Source organism: Benincasa hispida, chromosome 7 (genome assembly GCF_009727055.1).
Source record: "Benincasa hispida cultivar B227 chromosome 7, ASM972705v1, whole genome shotgun sequence".
In the NCBI taxonomy this organism is placed as follows: domain Eukaryota; kingdom Viridiplantae; phylum Streptophyta; class Magnoliopsida; order Cucurbitales; family Cucurbitaceae; genus Benincasa; species Benincasa hispida.
Window position 1 is genome coordinate 44,533,366 of NC_052355.1, and position 22,895 is coordinate 44,556,260.

General features: G+C 36.7%; 1 protein-coding gene and 1 long non-coding RNA gene across 3 annotated transcripts; both read right to left on the minus strand.

Moving 5' to 3' along the window:
• Positions 1-2,648: 2,648 nt before the first annotated feature.
• On the minus strand, positions 2,649-7,000 carry LOC120080764. Of its 2 annotated transcripts, XR_005482643.1 has the most exons (4): positions 6,484-7,000; positions 3,150-3,319; positions 2,959-3,046; positions 2,649-2,858 (listed from the first exon to the last, which is right to left on the minus strand). It is a non-coding gene; the product is annotated as an uncharacterized LOC120080764 (long non-coding RNA). The 2 variants fall into 2 exon arrangements; XR_005482642.1 differs by lacking the exon at positions 6,484-7,000 and having other exon boundaries at positions 3,150-4,032.
• A 7,560-nt stretch (positions 7,001-14,560) lies between these two features.
• LOC120081105 lies at positions 14,561-14,965 on the minus strand. Its single transcript, XM_039035779.1, has one exon. It carries the CDS (start codon positions 14,963-14,965, stop codon positions 14,561-14,563), a length of 405 nt encoding a protein of 134 aa, XP_038891707.1.
• Positions 14,966-22,895: the final 7,930 nt, after the last annotated feature.

Here is a 22,895-nt window from a genome sequence, read left to right on the forward strand (position 1 = left end):
TGTAGCTTGAAATTCTAATGGTACGTGAATAACTGACTAAACTCTTTACTCATATTATCCACCATCCGTTAATTGTCGACACTCCACTAAAAACCAACAGCTGCACTCTTCGCACTACAGATATATTTCTGTGTCCATTGGATATAATCAATCAACAGTGTGATGATCCTTCACAAATCACTCGTAAGTACAGTTGGGCCAAATTACCATTTTGCCCTTGTAGTTACATTTAACTCATTAAGTACAACTGATCCCTCTAATGAACAATAGATCATAGTCCTACTATGACCAAACCATTCTTGGGCCAAGAGAAGGTGTGGCGCTACTTTGTTCAAGACCCGGAATTAGCTTTTAAGGGAGCAATTTATCTACTTACCCCTACTTCGGATGAGTGAATTCCATCTTGTGTAGCTGAGTTCCCAACTCCCCAATTAAACGAATCCCTAAAATGGTAGACTTATTGAGTCGGCGAACTGGCCACTCTCACTCATGCAAAACAAAGGACCGCTCTCATAGGAAGGAGTTCATAACTCACTCAGGATTAAGGTCATGTTACCTATGGTCATTCTAGTGAAATGAAAGTCTCAATTAAGAACCGCATTATATAACGAGACTAAAAATTTCATGGTTTGATCTTATACAAACTTCTTTGTATAGAATATCCCCGCTCACATGTCTAATACATGAATGATCAGGATCATATCATTTGTAGCACTTTACAACATTTGTAACACCTACAAAATGAGCCATACTCTTAGTGTCACTAGGATAAGGTACGCAACCTTATCTATATACTACAGACCATTTAGGTTATCACTTAAAACACAATCCACTTATATGTCTCCACATACATGTTTAAGTTACAACAATAACAATGGATCTTAGTTTATTGGTTTGTGGTTAATGCAACTAAAATATCAAATATTTCATAGACAATGTGAATAAAATATCATATATTATAAATCACATAATGTTTGTTCATACAAGTGTTTACAAACTAAAGACCCTACGAGATTTAGGGCATCAACCCCAACAATCTCCCACTTGTCCTAAAACTAGTGGAATGTACAAGATAATCAAATTACAAGTACACAAAACAAAACTAGCGCACAAACGGCCAGTACAAGATCTCCCACTTGCCCTAGTCCAACTGTGGTTTGTTCCATAGACCCATACTCTGCAGGTGACCCTCAAACACTATAGCCGTGAGGGCCTTCGTAAACGGATCAACATCGAAGCTATCTTCATGACAAACACATCCCCTTGATGCACAATCTCTCGAATGAGATGGTATTTTCGCTCAATATGCTTACTGCGCTTATGACTTGAGGCTCATGCAAATTCGCCACAACACCACTATTATCACAATAAAGGGTGATGGGCCTAAGGACATGTCTGGAACAACTTCCAAATCAGTCAGGAATTTCTTGAGCCAAACGACATCCTTAGCAGCTTCACAAGCCGCTACATACTCGGCATCCATTGTGGAGTCTGCGATGCACCCCTGCTTGGTGCTTCGCCAAACTACAGCTTCTTCGTTAAGAGTGAACATTGATCCTGAAGTGGATTTTTTAGAATCCTTATCAATATGAAAATCAGAGTTAGTGTATCCTGTAAGGATCAAATCCTTAAAACCATACACAAGTATGTGGTCCCGCGTTCTTCCGAAGATACTTGAGGATGTTCTTAATGGTTTTCCAATGATCATATCCTGGATTAGATTGAAATCTACTGACTATCCTCATTGCGTAGCAGATGTCAGGTCTAGTACATAACATCGCGTACATCAAACTGCCTAAGGACCCGTCTCATTTCCTCAACCTCCTAAGGTGTTTTAGGACACTATTCCTTAGACAAAGTAACTCTGTGTCGGAAATGCAATAGGCCCTTCTTGGAGTTCTGCATCGAGTACTTGATCAACATCTTGTCAATGTACGATGCCTGAGACAGTGCTAGCATTTTGTTCTTTCGATCCCGAAAGATCTGAATCTCAAGAACAAATTGAGCCTCTCCCAAATCATTCATTTGGAATTGGATCGCGTATCAAACTTTATGTTCAAAGATCGAGATACCTGTTTTAGTCCATAAATGGATCGATTCAGCTTGCAAACCTTTTACTCTTGACTGTGAACCCCTCGGGTTGCACCATATAAATGGTCTCCTCAAGATTTCCATTCAGAAAAGCAGTCTTGACATCCATTTGCCATATTTCATAGTCATATTGTCAAGATTTCCAATCCGAAGACAATATGAGGCAATGGATAGGAGAATGCGGATAGACTTCAGCATGGTAACAGGCAAGAAAGTCTTCTCATAGTTGACTCTTTTTACATGGGTATAACCCTTTGCCACCAATCTAGCCTTGAAGATTTGTACCTTCCCATTAGCACTACGTTTTAGGGTTGGCAACAGGGCCGGGTTGGGGCAGGGGAGGGTCCCCTGTCCCTGACCCCATTGAGGGAATTCATCCACATCCCCACTTTCAAAAGGCGAGGATGGGGGCGGGGATTCCCCCTCGAAAAAACTGGGTCCCCGCGGGGATCCATTCCTCGTTTCCCCGTGGGAATTCCCCTATTAATTTTTTTTAATCAAATCACTTTATTTAAAAGTACACTAATTTAATAAACTAATTCATGAAATATACACAATTTAGAAGTTTACAAATCCATTAAATAAGTTTACAACTTATTAAATAAAGTTCAAGTGCTGGAAGTCAATTAAAATCATGTCTTATACAATTACAAATACAACAACCATGATCATAAATTGCTCTTGATCGATGTTATCTCTTCAAAAATTTCCCCTTTCTTGACATCGTGATCGTCCCATCCTTAGTTGTGAACTTGTGAGCATTATTCCTATACTTAAAATATAATTAACAAATAATGTTACAAAAAAATAACTAGACAACAAGTTTTAAATTTTTTCATAAAAAAGTAATGTTAATCATTGAACAACCTCAGTCATCACTTCATCTTCATTAGAGTCATCTGCATCTTCCAAAACAGATGTTAAATGTTTAACCATTTCTTTCCCGTGCTAGTACCTTATGTTGTCACATCACATATTTATAATACAAAAAAAAAAAAAAAATTATTAATATATTAAATGTTGAAGATAGGTAAGACAACATAACCAAACTAACATACCTGTCAAAACTTCAGTTGCAATCCAATTTTGAGCGCACATCAACACCTCTATTGTCTTCGGATGAAGCTTATTACGATATTGAAAACCATATCAACAGGTCTTCCATTTTGCAAATAAGGCATAACTTCTCTAGGCAAAATTTTTTGGGCTTACAATCCGTCTGCAGGTACTAAAAGCAGACTCTGATGCAACACTAGATAAGGGAATGGCTAATATGTCTCTAGCAATCTCTTGTAAAATGGGATACTTAACCCCATTCAATTTCCACCAGCTCAAAATGTCAAAATCAGATGAACGGAGTAAGATAGGTTCATCCAAATTTGCATCAAACTGTTTCTTCTAATTCATCTTATTGGAATTTGATACAAATAAGTCATAATCATTAAAATCTATAAAGCACAGATACTTCATGTGAGGCAAAGAATCAGTATCAGACATGTATCAGATACCGATACTTTCAGATAATTTTCAGATACGTATCTGACACGTGATTTGACGTATCTATACTTTCAGATACTTTCCAGATACGCATCTGACACGCGATTTAACGTATCTATTTCTATGCATATTTTTTTTAAGAAAAAAGACAAGTAACTCATCTAATCTTTCCCAATCTAAAATTAGACAACTTATTTAAAAAGCTTACTACTTGAATCCAAAACTAAAAGAAAAAATAATAATAATGGACCAAACCCTAAACTAGAATCATCTACTCTTCATATTCACATTTGAATCCCCACAAATTCCACCAAAATACAAACCATTTAGATATCTTCCATAATAAGTTCTTCATTTATCTTCATACTTCTCTCTCTAATCTTCTTCTTCTTCTTCTTTGCAATATGAGTCACTTTTCTATTGCATTTTATTAATTATTGTACTTCAACGTCATAGATGTTTTTTTTTTGTATTGTATTTCAATGTTTGTATTTTATTTTGTGCTATTGTTATTGACTTGTATGCTAAATTTATCTATATCATAGATTTTTTTAAAGAAAAAAAATGTATCTTCAATGTATCAGTATCCTCGTTTTTTAGAAATATATTTATTAAAAGAATATTTAAAAAATGACGCATCCTTAGACGTATCCGTATCTTAGTTTTTTAGAAATTGACGAATCGCTGTATCCGATCGTATCCGTATTGTGTAGCCGTATCTGTGTCTGTGCTTCATAGATTAAAATCATCAAATTCTGCAATATTTGATGTTCCATCCAATTTTTTAGAGCGAGAATTGTCACCTTCACTTTCATGCTTCAATTGATATTCTTTTTCCAAATATGAACAAATTTTTTAATCCTTTCCACCTCAAGGAAAAAGGTATCTCCATAAATTCTAGGGAAGTAAAACTCAATCAATTTCAATTTGTAACGAGGATCTAAAACTACAGCTATGGCCATTACCCCATGAATTTTCTTCCAATACTTATCAAACTTTGAAATCATATTTACAGTTATGTCTCTTATCTCTTGAAAGCTAGAATTCGTCCACTCAAAAATCCAGAAAATATTTCAGTTTCTCACATATCTCTTTAGCTAAAACCCAATCTTGATCTAAAGGCAAACATTTGTACTATAGTTCACGTTGTTTTAATCGATAAAAAATAGCCTTGTACTTTAATGCAATGGCTAACATAATCAAGACTCAACATCCTACCATTATAAACATTCAACTGACGGATAGTTTCCTCAAATTTCTCCTTCTTTTTTTGTGTATGCACCTAAAACCCTACACTACTACGAACTTTTTCAATCCCATCTCCTATAACTACTAACCCATCCTTCACAATTAAATTCAAAATATGAGCACAACATCACATATGAAAGAAACTCCCATCCAAGATTAAGTTACCAGACAGACTATCAACAAACATATTAACCATTAAGTCATTTGTACTACAATTATCTACAATTATAGATGACAACTTTCGATCAATATTCGAATCTAACAGACATTCCATTATTTCTTCATGAAGCATCTCAGAAGTGTGTGGAGAAGGGACATATATAAACCTGATTATTTTATTACGCAAAACCTAACTGTCATCAACAAAATGCACACTGACATCCATATAACCTTTTGTTTGGTGGTTGGAAGTCCACATGTCCGTTGTAAGGGTAATTTTTCCACTGATCTTATTCAACAGTGTCATAATTTTCAACTTCTAAATCTCGTAAATTTTCAAGATCTCCTTCTTTATTGTGTTTCTTGATACCATCTTAAATAATGGTTGGATAACATTACAAAATTCCCTAAAACCGTCATGCTCAACTATCGAGAGAGGATATTCATGTTTGATTATCATCCTAGTTAATGCTTTTTTTGCAGCTTCCTTATCGAAGTTATATAACCCTAATGCATTGTTCTTCTCTATGTTAGGATTCAATAGGGATTGACGTATGTCTTTTTGTCCTTTATAGGGGCATATCTTAATATGGTCATGAAAATGTTTGTCCATTTTATTATCACCCCCTAATTTTCGTTTGCAATAGTTACAAACAGCCTTGTCTATTCCATTTATTTTTTGCTTCTTAAAATGGTTCTAAACAACGGATGTCAATCTCTTTTTTAATAACCCCTTCTCAATGTCCTCCTCACCAAGATTAACACAATCATGAACATTCAAATTATCGTCATTTGAGGAGCATGGAGTTAAATTTGGGCTTGGACTTGGCATTGGACTTGAAATAAGACTTTGGAGAATCTTTATTTATAGAAGACATTGTTTTTTGGAACCTACCAAGTTATACAAAAGAAAGCGAAATTAAATTATAAAATCTATCTATATTTGAAAACATAATTCTAACTTTTTAAATTATAAAATTTATCTAATTTTATCATTTAAACAATGTAACAAACAATAACCAACTAAGCTACATTTTACATAATCAGCTAAGCTACATTTTACACAACCAATAAAATTAAAAATTTATAAAACTAGGCTAAACTTAACATCTTCAAAGTTTTCCACAAGAATCCATTGGATAATTTGGCCTTCGAGTATTCTAATTTCAAACTATAGTGAACCAAACCCTCAAATGATACAAAAAAGCCAAGCTTAACAAAAAAAAACAAGTATTTTAGACGATTTGAACATTGAACACTCAAATTGAAAGCCAAGCTCCTTAATATTATTATGTGACAGCGAACCAAAAAATGCCAAGCTTAACAAGAATTCATTATTTGATTTAAATTTTGAGCATTCAAATTTGAAGGTTATTAACATGGTGAGCTAAATACTCAAACATGGTGAGATAATGGTTGTGAGTTTATTAACATGGTGAGCTAAATACTAAAAAATGCTAAGGTTATTAAGGTAGTTAAGTAACTTACACTGAACGAAAATTCCAGCTTCAACGGACGTGTACACGGTGACTGTGAGGCAGTCAGCAAGAGTGAGGGTGACTGTGAGCATGAGACAGTAGCTGTAAGCTTGTAACGGAAAGCATGACTGGTTGGGTGAGTGAGGCACGACACGACAGTGAATGGCCGCGTGACTGGGTGAGTGAGGCACGACAGTGAGGGCCTGAGGGGACTACTGGACTGGGTGAGTGTTGTGAGGCTGAGACACGCACGTCACACGGCAATGAGGGGACTGCCGGACTGGGTGAAGCTTATTTGTCGCATGGCAGTCGGCACGCATGGCAGTAAGGGACAGGCCGCCTGTTTGTGAGGGTGAGAGAATGTGACTGGGTGAGACGACCAGCGGACAACGTGACTGGGTGAGATGACAGTGGCCAGTAAGGGTGAGAGAGGAAGGACGATTCGAAGAAGAAGATTGAAATTGGCAGTGGTGGGGTGGCCAGTGGGCAGCCGGCAGTGAGGGTGAGATTGGAAGGAAGAAGAAGATTGAAATTTTAATTTAGGGTTTTTATTTTTAGGTTTAAAAATTAAAGATTGGGATTGGACTTGGGCTTGGGCTTAGAGTTTAAATTATGGGCTTTGGGAAGAATTATTAATTGGGAGTTTTATTTTTAGCTTTTGGGTTTGGGTAGAAATGAAATTGTATCAATATATATATATATAAATATATAAATAATAAATCGGGATTGGGGGTTGGGGTCGAGGATACCATCCATCCCTGGATGGGGATCCAATTTTTTCCCAGATTGACCCATCTTCAGTCAAACCGGGGATTCCCCGACTCAGGGCCCCGACCCGCAGGTTTCTTTGTCAACTCTACCCGTTCCTCTCGTAGATCCATTTTACAACCTATATTTAACCCCATCAGTTGATTCTACAAGATCCGAAACTGAATTGAAGTACATAGACTCCATTTCGAAGATCCATGGCTTTGACTCATTCATCTCTATTAACATCAATCCATTTCCTTCTTGTAAGACAATAGATCCTTCAACCATGCCACTAGCAACTATAGCCAGGATTTCAGTTAAACCCATATAGTGAATAGGTGGGTTCGCAACCCTTCCACTACGTCGAGGTTCCTCAACACTTTAAGGTGGATTTGACCTACTAGATGAACCTACGTTAACAACTCTTATTGAGGATAGTAGGCTCTTCAACAACTCTTGTTGAAGATTCATTAAACACGATTTTGCTTCTAGGTCTGTGCTCCCTTATATAATCCTCCTCAAGAAAAGTAGCATTTGTCGATACAAACACTTTATTTTCTTTAGGATCATAAAAATAACCCCTTCGTGCCCCTTTGAGGTAGCCTACAAATAAACATATACTCGAATGTGGTTCCAGTTTCTTAGGATTAGCCTCAAGTACATGTGCTGGGCAACCTAGATGTGAAAATGATGTAAACAAGCTTTACGACCATTCCACAATTCCAAAGGTGTTCTAGTAACACTCTTGGAGGGAACACAACTCAGGATATAAGCTGCAGTCTCTACCTCAAAATGAGTCAGGTAAGAAAGCGTAACTCATCATCGATCGAACCATGTCTAACAGGGTTCGATTTTTGCTTTCTGATACACCATTCTGCTGAGATGTACCGGGTGCTGAGAGTTGGGAAACTATCCCATGTTCTATCTTATAGTTCTGGAACTCAGAATCCAAAAACTCTCCACCTTGATCAGATCGAAGCGTTTCAATCATTTTACTTAATGAATTTTCAACTTCAGCCTTGAACTCTTTAAACTTTTCAAAAGGCTCAGACTTGTGTTGCGTTAAATAAACGTACACATACCTCGAATAATCATCAGTAAAAGTGATGAAGTATTCATAGCCTCCCCTAGTATGCACATTCATTGGACCACAAAGGTCTGACTATACTAGCTCCAGAGGCTCTTTGGCCCTATAACCTTTTCCAGTAAAAGGCCTTTTAGTCATTTTGCCTTTAAGACATGACTCACACATAGGTAAAGAATTTTCTTCTAACTCGCTTAGAAGTCTATTCTTCACCAACCTCTTAATCCTATTGAGATTAATGTGCCCTAAACGTAGGTACTAAAGTTGAGCATTTTCTTTAGGGGAAACTTTAAGTCGTTTGTTTTGAGTTACGGTAGTTTTAAAGCCTTCAAGGCATGACTCCCACATAGGTAAAGAATTTTCTTCTAACTCACTTAGAAATCTATTCTTCACCAACTTCCCAATCCTATTGAGATTAATGTGCCCTAAACGTAGGTGCCAAAGTTGGGCATTTTCTTTAGGGGAAACTTTAAGTCGTTTGTTTTGAGTTACGATAGTTTTAAACATCTCTATATTATGGAGGGAATTTTTTGCTAACGACCTTAGCACATACAAATTATTTTTCAGTTGAGCCGAACATATATCAACACCATTTTTCAAAATAAACACTTTATTTATAGAAAATTTAGTGTATAATTACATTCGAGCAAATACTTTACAGAAATTAAGTTCCTCTTTAACTCGAGAACTACATAAACATCATTCAGAATGATAAACCTATTATGTAAAGTTAATTGGAGACCTCCCACTACCACAACTGAGATGACATGTCTAGTTCCAACTCGCATCGTCATCTCACCAGCACCAAGTTGTTTCCAGGAACTAATTCCCTGAAATGAAGAACAACATGGTTAGTGGCCCTAGAGTCAATAGTCCAGGTAGAATCATCATTCTCCACTAAACAAGTTCCCAAAACTAGTAAATTGTATTTACCTTGTTTGGCCTTCTTCTTCTCAACCAAATAGCGTGGGCAGTTCTACTTCCAATGTCCATCTTAGTTACAGTGGAAACATTTTCCCTTGTCAACCCACACTAGTTGCCTACCCCGCGAAGCAGCAGGTTGTGGGTTAGCAGGTGCCTTCCTCTTACGACCCTTCTTCTTCTTCCACTTGCTAGTGCCGGAAGAAGAAGATGCAGACTTAGTTCCTGAGGTCGAATCTTTATGGAACTTTTTGGATGATTAAGCAACATTTTCCTTACCTCTTTTTTTTTCTTGCTTTTCAGCAAAGATTGGAAAGTCTGCAACTCATTGAGTAGAGTTGTAGGGTTGTAATCAACCCTGTTCAAAACAATGTTGCTTATGAAATGAAGGAATCTTTCTGGTAACGACTCCAAAATTATGCTAACCTGGCTGGCCTCATCGATACTCGACCCATTCATATCCGCCACGTTGAAGTGGACCATCATTTTGAAAATATGTTCCCGAACAGATGTTCCCTCCTTCATCCTTGAGTTGAAGATGTACTTCAAAGCGTCGTGCCTAAGCTGCGTGGATGGATGTCCGAACATTTCCCTCAGGAACTTCATGATCTCATGTGCAGTGATCATAGGCTCATGCTTCTTTGCCAAAATGTCGTTAAGGTTAGCGAAGATATACGTTCGAGCCTTTTTGTTCGTCCGTGTCCAGCGCTCGTCGCGTCTCGAACGTTTTGAGCAGTGTTAGGAGGTGGAATAGGAGAACACTCCTCCATAAGGACAAACCTTAAGTCATCGATGATCAAAATCGTATTAATCGTATTCTTCCAACTAGCGTAATTCTCGCCAGTCAGTTTATCGGCAGCTAGTAATGCAAGAGTAGCGGTAGCCATAATTTAAAATTGCTGAAAAAAGAACAAACTCAATAAGTCTACTTGCATTAAACCACTCTTAACACCAATTAAGTTTTAGCAAAATAGTTCTATTGTACCCTAAGTGACAGCTATTTTGTAATGATGCTCCAGTGAGGCAAGACAAAAGTCACCGTAGGGTTATCAAGGGCCCCTTCACTGGAATGAGACAATTTCAACCATTAGACAGAAACAACTCCTTGTAACTAATTCTAACAGTCACTATTGTTCGGTCCAGAATTTGTTAACATCCTTAACAATTCTATATAAGTGTAACCCCTCATTTTAGGCCCTAGAGACCCGCCCTAATGAGCCAACCGTAGGAAAAAACAGATTAGGACAAGAGACTAAAGCAACCCTATCCATTGTTGGAGATTAGATAAAGAGTTGTGCAAAACAACCATCCTTTAGGGGGACACTCCTAGGGTTCCTCGAGGCAATGCACTAAATTATCCAACTTAATGAGAGAAATCGAGGGATATGTTGTCACATGTCCCGCTCCCACTTACTATGAACATTCTCTCCATTCACCTTGGTATTGACCTACCCAAATGCCATCCGTAGAGGGACACTCCCAAGGTGCCTCGAGGCCGAGGATAAATCTTACGGTGTGAACTTTTTAGGGAGAAACGTGTAGAGGTAAAGTGAAGTATCATATACCCCAATTACCTCCCACTGAATGTTCTACCTAGGGATTCATTAACTTAGAAAATTCGGCTACTGATTTTAACTAAGTGATTTGTTTAATTTGCTAAAAAACAACACTTGTTTTTTATGATTAAATAAGTTTGATTCAAGTCTTATTAAACACTTTAACAGGCTGTTATCAAATTCACATACATGTAATAAATCTATCTAATTTACCTTTCCAGGTAGGTTCCGAGGTAGAGGTGTGACGTTTCCATCGACTTAAGTATCCCAACCTAGCCAGAGCCAGCCTTAGCCAAAAGGTCCCTTGTAGATACATTTGTTACATATTTAATCTTTTATTAGTTAATTTAATCCTACTAAACTGAATTAAAATATTAAACTTAAGTTTCTAATCTTATTTGAAACGTGATCTTAGTTCTATCTCAATCAAATTTTTAAACTCTTTTAAAATATGATTAAAACCTAAGGTTTACAGGAAACTCTTTATTATTGATTTTAATTCTAATTTCATTAATGATAACTCTTATAAAGAATGAAACAATTAAAATCATCCACATTACTAAGCTAGACATTCACAAGGTATTTATAACTTTTATAAATAAACGTAAGTGTCATGCTTCATGCAATTTTTATTCATTACTAATATATAACTTTTATATGATAAGTAATGAACTAAGCAAATATTCCATGCTAACGTATAACCTTATATTATAACATTTATAATATAAATGATGCATGGATATGCTTTAATGCATGCATATATTATAACTTTTATATTATATGATGCATGAGCATGCTTTACGTAATTTAATCATGCAAACTACTATATTATAACACTTATAATATAAAGATGATGCATGAAAAAAAAATACATAACCTATGGTGGGTTTTAAAACTATATGACATACATTATGGCATATAATATAAATATACATCATATGCACATTTAATAAAAGTTGATGGATCGAGATAACTTGTCTCAAAACCAAAAATAAAAGCTAAACTATTACAAAAGATTCGAGTCAACCGGTTTAAACAGGTAAACCGGGTCTTGGACCGCTCGCTTTGAAGCCTCGTCACTTGGTCATGTAGCAAATCCTTTGATAGTTGAGTAACGCACGTCGAGTGTAAACGATCATTTAGAAATGATCGCATGGCTTAGGACTATGTGATGAGCATGAAGGTCCTTGCAATCATGCAACGTGCTTCGAGTAACGCATGCCATGCGATCGTGCAGCTAACGACTATGCGATGAGCATGATAGTCTACATGATCGAGTAGCAAGCGCTGAGTATCGTATACCATGCAATCTATTGACTATGCAATGAGCATGATAGCCTACACGATCATTTAGCGCACATGCCTTGCATCGAGTATCAGATACTATGCAGTTGTTTACCCCCGAGCGTCTACACAATCATGTAGCCAACGCAGCACGATCGCGTGGCATTAGCTATGCGATCGTTTAGCAAATACTACATGATCGAGTAGAACAATTCTACACGAACACATAGCCAAATCTAAACGATCGTCTAGCTTCAACTACACGATGCGACCATTGTTTCGTCTTCCCCATCGAAGCGAACAACAACTCTTTCCGTCTAAAGCTTCTTCACAAACGACTCAAAAACTTAAATGAATACAAAATCGATTGTAAGTTATTATGCCCAAAAACGCAAAGGTCCTTACAAATTAACTTTTGTAAAAGTAAATGAAAGCATTAAATAGAGACAATTATCCTGAAACATCCATCAACAAAATACACAAAATACTTAACACTTAAACGCATTACAGAATGTTAAAACCCACCAAAACTGTAAACGAAATTTAATACAGCAATGGAATTTGGAAATTAGAACATGGCTCTGATACCAATTGTAGAAACTCTAATTATAGAGGACCTTTGAGCAGAATGGATCGTCCAAATCCCATTGTGAGTGAACGCATGCGTTTACAATCATACAGAACAGATATGCATTATAAACTAAATTACAACATGCTTTGAAAGTAAAAACTAAAGATAAGAGTGATTATACCTTTGAAGAACCCTTCTTCTAGATAATCCCTCGATCGTTCACCAACACAACGAGCAACTCGATCTCCCTTGATCAGCAACAGATAATAACTCGATCCTCAAATAAACCAGACACTACCACAAGATTACCTTGGTATTCTCAGTGTGAGAATCTAGGAGTGATGGGCTCTAGCTTATTTTGGTTAGAGTGAAAGAGGAAGACAATCGAGTAAAGGAAAACACATTCATGTAGAAGATGAAGTCTATCACATAGACAATGTACTCGATCGTGTAGGCTCTCAAGTGATCGTATAGTAAGACTTTCTTACTCGATTACTAATAATGTTAGTCGCGTGAGATTTTGAAATCCAATTTTATTTTATCCTAAATTTACCATAAAACCGTATAACTACCCACTAAGTGTGGTTATAGAGAAAAAGAAATTTAATTATCAAATAATTAATAAATATAAATAAATATGAAAACTAACATATCATATTATATTTATAACCTATAGTTTTAATATTGCATCACATACAATATATAAACCAGTGGCGGTGTTTATTTGGGACGCGGTGGTGACTATGACACTTAGTGGCGGCGGTGAGCCTCGCGAATGCTGAACGGAGGAGGCGATCTGGGTCATTGGGCCTCCATAACAATGTCGACGGACGACGAAGGTCGGAGGCGACTGTGCGAGTGGGTCGGCGATTAGGGTTTTTGACGCTTGAAGAAGAGAAAGAAAAAAACGAAAAGGGGGTTGGGGTCTTGTGTGCAAGCGTGAAAACCAGAAAGAAGAAAAAAACTTTTAATTTCCCTTTTTTTCTTTCTTTCTTTCTGTCCTAATTTCTCTTTTCTTTTTCCTTCAAACTTATAAATAAACCTTAACCCTAAATCACATATTTATAGCTGATTCAGTTTGTAGTTTTGATCTAACAATCTAACGCACCTACTCTTAACCTAACACAGCGTGCGAGCAAAAGGCCCGGGGCTAGGGTAAGCTGAGGGTCAGAGCACCGCCCTGTCAAGGCGGAAGCTTACTCTCCGTTGGCGGCAAGGAAGGAGGCATTGACACGGAAACGAAGACTTTCGAGAACAAATATTGGACCAATTTCTTGTTTTCTCAAGAGGATTGGTATTGCTCCTTTATTATTAAAAAATTTTACATAACTTTTTTTTTTCACCAATCGTGTTCGGGTCACGAAACGAAGTGTCCCTCAAGACCGAGAGCCGAAGGCAGGGGGACAGGAGACGGCCATCTCAAGGCACAGCACGCGGGTCTTTGCCGAATTGGTAAGCAATCAAGTTGGTCGTCGTCACACCACTCGCTGATGCGGATGACGGTTCAGTGAAGTCAAGTCTATTAGGGGCTCCCTGACGATCCCGAACCTTCAAAAAGTTAAGGGACTTAAACTCTTTCCTTTTTCCTTCTCAAAAATCCAAAAATCCAAATCCTTATTGAAACAGTTTGACATAAATTCCAAATTTTCCTTTAATCAAATTTAAACTCCAAAATTCTTCTTGGAGTAAATATATAACTTGAATCATCCTTTTACAATAATTCAATTTAACCTCTAAATATCAAAATATTCTCAATTACTACAAAATACTGAATTTAAATTACGAACAAATTTGGAATGTCACACTCTTCCCTCCTCAAAGAACTTTCATCCTCAAAAGTTCCTTCCTGAAAAAACTTGGGGTACTGGGATCTCATCTCCTCCTCTCACTCTCATGTAGCCTCATCGAACTGGTGATTTTATCATAAAACCTTCACAAGTGCTATATCCATGTTGCATAAAGTCTTCACCTCTCTGGTGAGAATTCGAGTAGGCCTCTCCTCATAAATTAAGTTCTCATTCGACTGTGATGGCTCATAACCTACTACATGAGACTGATCTACTACATACTTTCTTAACATGGAGACATTAAAAACATTATGAACCGCGAAGAAAGATGGTGGCATTGCTAACCGATATGCTACGGGGCCAGTTCGCTCCAAGATCTCGAAAGGCCCAATAAACCATGCTAGCTTCCCCTTTCTTCCAAACCTTAGAACACCTTTCATGGGAGCCATCTTCAAGAATACTTTGTTGTCATCTTTAAACTCTAAGTCTTTACACCTAACATCAACATAACCTTTTTGTCTGCTCTGAGCTATTTTCATACGTGCTTTAATCTTCTATATTGCCTCATTTGTGATTTGTACTAGCTCAGGTCCTAGCAACTTTCGTTCACCAATCTCATCCTAGCATACAAACGACCTGCAACTCTTCCCATAAAGGGCCTCAAATGATGACATGCCAATGGTAGCCTGATAACTATTATTATATACAAACTCCATCAAATGCAGGTGAGAGTCCCAACTCCCTAAAAACTCAAACGCACAAGCGCGCAACGTATCCTCCAATGTCTGGTTTAAATGCTCTGTCTGACCATCCGTCTGTGGGTAAAAGGTTGTACTAAAATCCAATCGACTACCTGTTGGATTGTATGTTCTAAAACTCGCAGTTTTTCATTTTATTTTATTATCAATAAAGATGTTATTGACGTTTATTCAATAAAATTGTTGTTGAATATGTGAATTGCACTTATAAAGTCTAAATCCAATAAACTATGAACCTTTGGCTATTGTTATGAATACTTGGACTTTATGTGGTGACATAAACTGGATCAAGTTCGAGTATAATAGCCTAAATAATCTATAGTACTATTGAATATGACCCGCTTTATGATTGTTACATATATTGTAAACTGTCATATACGATGTGATTAGTTCGTTCATGTAGAGAAATGTGAGTGGGAGTGTTCTACATGATGAGATTGTGTAAGACTGACCACGAAATAATCACTGTTACGTATTAACACCGTTTACTGTTAACGCTGATTAATTTCACTTCTTGATGACCTAGATAACTTGTCCTGAATTCTGAGTTGTCTATGAACTCCTGTTTATTAGAGAGACGGTGGTACTTAAGGAGAAAAGATGCTGACTGACTAGGTAAAGAGTTTGACCAATTAGCCTCGAATTGTTGGAGCCCATGATTTGTAGGTCCATCGGGTCTCCTTGCTAGCTCACTACGGACAAAAATTGAAGAACTAGGTGAAGCAAGAACTTGAAATGTTCAAATTCAAGCTTTAGGAAAAATTATATTTTATATGAGATATAATTTACAATTAATTAATTAATTAATCAATTAATTATTTTTTAGAGTTTTTTTTTTTAATATTAGCGTGAAAGTGTTTTTTAAAGTTGATTAATGTGATGAATCAAAGTTAGGTGTCAAAGGCAATTTAATATATGATATTAAATTTGTTTTAATAATTTCTAAATTATGAAAATATATTTCATAAAAAATTGATTTATTTATATTAAAAAAATTAGTTAAGTAAAAAAATCCAATTGTTGGATTTTCCCACTAACTAAGTGGTTTTTGAAGTAGCTCTTCTAAAGTTTGATACCTAGAGATTTCATGCTAGTGGAGTTTGAGGTGGAAAACATGCAAGATGGGATTTTTCATATATTATGTCTTTAAATAGTTTTGTTTCTCAAATGTATAAAAACTAATGCTTCCTTGAATATTGAAACTACCTCTTATACAAAATCTCCTTTACTCTCCTTTTTACTAGAGTGAAATTCCCTAGATTTCACCAACAAAACAGTGCCACAACCGTGTTCTTCAACTAGAGAATAGCGAAAACTTTTTGTTGGTGGTGTCGATCGAGCACAGAGAGGAAGATTACGGTGGATTCTACAAAGGTTGTATTTTTTTAACCTTTTTTGCATGTTTATACTTATTTTTAATGTAATTAGAACGTTATCGATATTTGTTTCCGTTGTGCATGCTGTCTTTATATTCCAACAGTATCCAAAGCTGACTGAAGACTCTTCCAAAAACTAGATGTGAAGCGAGGGTCTCTGTCTGACAAAATGGACACAGGTACTCCATGAAACCTCACTACCTCTTTCATGTATATCTGTGCCAACTTACTCACTGAAAAAGTAGACTTCCTTGGAAGGAAATGTGCTAGCTTAGTGAGTCTGTCTACTACAATCCAAATCACTGTAAAACCCTCCGTTGTACATGGCAACCCCACAATGAAGTCCATAGACACACTCTCCCACTTCCATTATGGTACGCTCAAAGGTTGCAACAAGCTTCCTGGCTTCTGTCTCGGGGCGTTCACTTGCTGACAAACTAAACACTTACTGAAAAACTCTGTTATCTCCCTTTTCATGTCATTCCACCAGTAACAACACTTTAAGTACTGATACATCTTGGTACTGTCGGGATGTATCAAGAATGGGGAACTGTGAGCTTCTAACAATAACTCATTCTTAAGGTCACTATCCACTGGTACACATAAGCACCCATGAAAAAGAAGACCATTATCTGTGGATACTGAGAACTCAACACCCTTTCCTGACTCCACCTTGTGAACTTTTTCAACTAGATGAGAATACTTCTTTGCCTCAAGGTTGGTTGTACCGACAACTGCACCAACTGTGCAGTGACTTCCCCTACTACCATCACAATCTCAGCTTGTCCAAGGTCCTTGCATAGGTGAGTCTGTTTAGTAATCAGGGCTGCTGAATGATCTACCTTCCTACTTAGAGCACCTGCCACTACATTTGCCTTTCCTGGGTGGTACAGAATTTCACAATCATAATCCTTCACCAACTCTAACAACCTATGCTGTATCATGTTTAACTCTTTCTTAGTGAAGAAGTATTTGAAGCTCTTGTGGTCGGTGAAAATCTGTATCTTCTCTCCATATAAATAATGCCTCTAGATCTTTAAGACAAAAATCATTGTTGCCAATTCTAGATCATTTGTGGGATAGTTCCATTTATGGTTCTTTCACTGAAGAGAGGCATAAGCAACTACCTTACCCACAAATGACGAGAGGCAACAACACGCACCCCAATTCTTTCTTGGAGGCGTCATTGTAAATAATGAAATCACTCGTTCCATCCGGTACGGTAAGAATTGAAGCAGTAACCAATTTCTGCTTGAGATCTTGAAAACTGTCTTCACAAGCCTCATTCCAAACAAAGGAAGCTCATTTTCTAGTTAAGTTAGAGAAGTAGCTATGCAAGAAAAATCCTTCACAAAACGACGGTAGTAGCCCGCCAACCCCAAGAAACTACGCACCTCACTAACTGTGGAGGGACGAGGCCAACCCGTAACTGCCTCAATCTTTGCGAGGTCAATAAATACTTTTTCCTTTGACATCACATGTCCTAGAAAGGACACTTGCCTCAATTAAAACTCGCATTTGGAAAAATTAACATATAACTTATTCGCCCTCAAAGTCTCCAAAACCTTATGTAAATGCTCCTTGTGTTCTGTCTTTGTCCTTGAATAAACCAAAATATCATCTATGAAAACTATCACAAAAGTATCAAGGAATTTCTTGAACCCCTATTCATCAGGTCCATAAATATTGTAGGAGCATTCAACAAACTGAACGACATCATAATGAACTCATAATGCCCAACTCGAACGGAAAGCTCTCTTGGGTATATCACTATCTCTTATCCTCAATTGATGATAACCTGACCAAAGATCAATCTTGGAAAACACTATAGCTCCCTGTAGTTGGTCAAACAAGTCATCAATCGGGGGGAGTGGATACTTATTTTTTATAGTCACCTTATTCAACTTCTTGTAGTTAATGCAAAGACGTAAAGATCTATCTTTCTCTTTCACAAAAAGTACATGTGCACCCCACAGTGGCACACTAGGATAGATGAAACCCTTGTCCAACAACTCTTACAGCTGAACCTTAAGCTCTTTCAATTCTGTTGAAGCCATGAGCTTTCGAGATAAGAGTTGTGCCTGGCTCCAACTCGATAGCAAAATTATCTCCCGATGTGGCGGTTGATAGGTCTTTAAGGGAGATATATTTTCTACGTTAATTCCTTCAAACTTTGTTGTTTGTTTGCTTTTAATGCTCATTTTGTAGGTATAATAGTCCTTAGAGCGATTAGAAGTCATTCAGAGAAATTAGGCTAAAAAGGATAAAAAAATGACCAAGAAGTCAACAAAGTTGTAGAGAATCGAAGTAATTACCAAAATGCCATTACACCCAGCATCATAACCCTCCCAGAAGTGTCGAGAAATGCTTGAAGACAAAAAGCATCCATCTACTGCCAAACAGGGCAGCGTTGCAACGCTCCAGAGTTTGATAGGACTGTTCGCGCGCACACGCCTTACCGACCGAGTGTCAGCGCAGCATCACGACTCAAGCTCAACGCTTCTTGGCTTTTTTACGATTTAGCGTTGCAACGCCAGCCTCAGCGTCGCGACGCTACTTTATGAATATAAATACTTTTTCTTTCATTTTTTCAAAAAAGGAAGCACAATTTTCATGGAGGCTGAAATTTCTCTCTGTATCATTTCGTCTTTTTGGTAATTTTGTTTCCCATTTAGGTTATATTTTGATTTCCTTTTTGGATTATAAGCAACATTTTTGCAATTCTTCATAAATTTGTCTATGAGTTTGTGAAATAGTTATTGAATCTTGTTTTTAGTTTCAAGGGTTCTTGTAATTCTTTTGAGATTCTCTTTTTCTTTATCATTTGCAATCTAAATTGAGCATTCTTGAATCTATTTTTTTTTAGTTCTTGAAGCATGTTGAATGATATATATCTTGAACATGTATAGCCTAGATGCTTGGTTTTTTCAAAATCATGATTGAATGTGTTGCTTTCAATGTAGTCGATAGAAAGTCTAACCAAGATCTATAAGAGGCAATAGTAATTGTGTGTTTGATGTCTACTCCTAGTATGCATTAATTACTAGATTTGGAGAAAATTCGGTTAATTGAGTAAGCTATCTTGACAATTAATTGGTGCAATTGAATCCTAGAACTTAATGAGCGTGTTTTCTCTTTTATATGATCGATATCGAATCCAATAGAGGTAGAAACATGTAGGTTGATTAGGGTTAGGTCTATCCAATCTTAATCAATATTTAGAACGCTTTCTTGACTAGGTTATTGTTAGTTGTCCTCCTTTGTAGAGGCTAGCTTGATCGAGTTAAGTAAGTAGTTGCGAGCATGATTCGATTGTGAATTTAATTTGTAGAATTCGATGATAGGAATTGCATTGAATGTCTAACTTGAATTAGGAGAAAGATTGATCTATACTTTTTTACATTTATCCTTTGTCTCTTGATTATTAGTATGTTTCTAGTTTCATCAAAACCCCCCGTTTTATCGCTTTCATAGTCAAAGTTAGTTTAAGAAAAAATTAGAATTGAGTCTTCTCTGAGGATCGACCTCTTACTTCCACTTTAACTACAAGTTAGTTTTAGTTGTTGTTCGAGCTTTATAAATTTTGTTTGTTTCGGGTTAGGTAGAATTAACGACATCTATTTAGCTTTCGAACACAATGACATTGTTATCGAGGAAGGCTAAGCCATTTTAAATCTCATTCTTAGCTAAATTTGACTAGTAAACTTTAAAAACACCAAAAAGATTTTTCTTTCTTTGAGTCACGTGTTTTAATATGCTGGATATGAATATCTTTTATGCTTTTCTTTCGAGACAAGCAGTTCAATGTAAGGAAGAACAAGAGGTAAGAGAAATAAATGAACTTAAAAGTCAAGTTTTTCAACTAACCTCTCTTTTTCAAGATTTGGCTATTAGGCAAACACAGGTTTCACATGGTCTTTTACATGAACATTATCCTTCTCGGGAGATATCTAGCCAAAAATTAATGCTGATACATGCCTCTTCCTCTAATTTAGGTAGTTAAGGAGCTTTCTAATATTCATGTAAGATTGTGCAGGAATCCTCCCTCAGTCAGCAAGAATCCCCTAATTTCCAACAAGATAGCTTCAATTTTGCAACTGAAGTTAAAACTGAATTTAGTAACTTGAGTAACCTCATTGCTCAAATTACTGAATCAGTAAGGAGACTAGAAGAGTCTTGGGATCGTGAATCTTTTAGTAATACCGAACCTTGCAGTGAAGTTGCTTGCATAAACCAAAATGCTGAGCAACTAGTTCCTCGAAATATAGATCAAGGTAAGACTTTGAACTTTATTATGTGTGAACTTTCTAATTCTTCTTTCCAGTGTGTGCAGGAACCTATTGAGTCTCACATAGGGATTTAAACCCCCATGCTCGTGGAGGTAGAGTCTATTCCTCAACTTGCACATCTAGGGTTACATTGGAAAGTCATTCAGAGCCTTTCGTTGTCTATTGCACCGAGATCGATATGTTTGAGAAATTCTCTCGATCGAATGACAGAGATGGTATTTACTCCTCACCGTACCAAAAACAAGTCGGTAAGGTAGAATACAAGTTTAAGCCTCATATTAAGGAGTCTTGGGTAATTGAGTTTGAGGTAGTCAAACCTTGTTCTTTCTTCCGTTTGGCATCTCATATATTTTTTTTATTACTGCTCATATTATCCTTACAAGTCAGAGTCTATTGTTGAGTCTTTTCTTTCTTTCGACTCTTTTGAGTCACTTGAGTCTTTCGATTATTTCCTTTTCTCTTTTTTGCCAAAGTTTTAAAAACCCAAATTCGCCCTGTCTGGTTCTCATCAAAAGGTGAGTTCTCTTATAACCCTTCTAAGCTATATAGATTCATCTAAGAGAGGACCAAAAAAGTATGAAAATTTTTACGTACCTTGAAAAGCGAAAAAGACGGGTCACGTCAAGCAATTGATGTTAAAATTTTGTCCTTCCTAGAGGTATCCAAGTGTCAAAAATAAAACATTCTTTTATTTTTAGGATTCATTTTTAAAATTTGTCTTAATTTAGATTTGATTTTTAATTTTTGTTCCTAATAAAGCTAGGTTTGTCCTAATCTAATTTCTTTAAATAATAATAATAATAATAATAATAATATATTTTAGGGTACAGCGTCGCAACGCTGTATAAGCTTCGTCTCAACGCTGCGAGATAGAAGTGTGATTTAAACGCAGTTTCTGCAATTCGAAGGATCCCAAACACGATTTCTTTTTCTCCAAACCTATCTTCTCTAAAAAAATTTCATCCACCCCTCATGGATTCTTATCCCCAAACTCAAAGTCCAAACATTTTTCTTCCAAAACTCATCATTTCTTTCACCTTTCAAGGATTTCCACCTTGAAATTATTGATTTCTCACCCAAAAAAACCATTTCTAGGGTTTTTCCTTTTCTTCTCAAGCAAGGTCTTTAACTCAATTTAAGGTAATGCATTCTTCTTGTTTGAATTCTTTAATGATTATCTTAATTATAGTTGAGTTTTGCTTGATGGATGGATGTTTTGCTTGAATGAAATGGTGTTGTGGTGATTTTGTTGAATTTTGTATAGTTAGAAATAAAATGCTTGGGATTTTTCTGTTTGCAGGTTCCAAAATAGAGTAGTGGTATGATCTTCTTTGTTGAAAAATCTGCTATAAGAGTTTATTTGGATTCCATTAGGATTAATCCCTAATTTTGTAAGCTTTTCCTTAGAAAATTTCTTATAGGTCCTAGGGCTAAAAAGGGAAAGAATATTGTCAGCTCTAGTGGTAGGAATTCCCCTCCACAACCTAAGTTTAATAACCCTAGGTTTGCTTGTGAAGGGGCTGAGAGTAGGTAGCATCTAAGGAAAATCAAACATGAGGATTTCCATGAGTAGCGGAAGGATCGTTCCAAATTCCATTTGAGTTGAACATAAACAATCACAATTTTAAAACGGAAACTAACAGGTTATGCACAACACGAAATTATAACATGCTAACAAGAGTATAAAGGGATAGAGTATGCATACCTTTGAAGAAACATTATTCAAGAATCCCTCGATCAGTCTCCACACATTCAAGAACAACACTCGAACGCAACGACCGGTACAACCAACGAACACGAACCCAACGAACGGCTAACAACACGAACAACAAACACGAACTGAGTGAGAACACCACCACAATGGTTACCTTAGTATTCTCGATTTAAGAATCCAGAAGTTATGGGCTCTGTATGATCTTGGCTTGAGGAAGAGACTAGAGGACAACAATCGTGTAGACGATCGAGCAAGTGGGAGATAAGAAGTTGTTTATCGTATAGACGATGTGCTCGATCGTTTAATAAATTGCAACCTATCGTATAGACTTA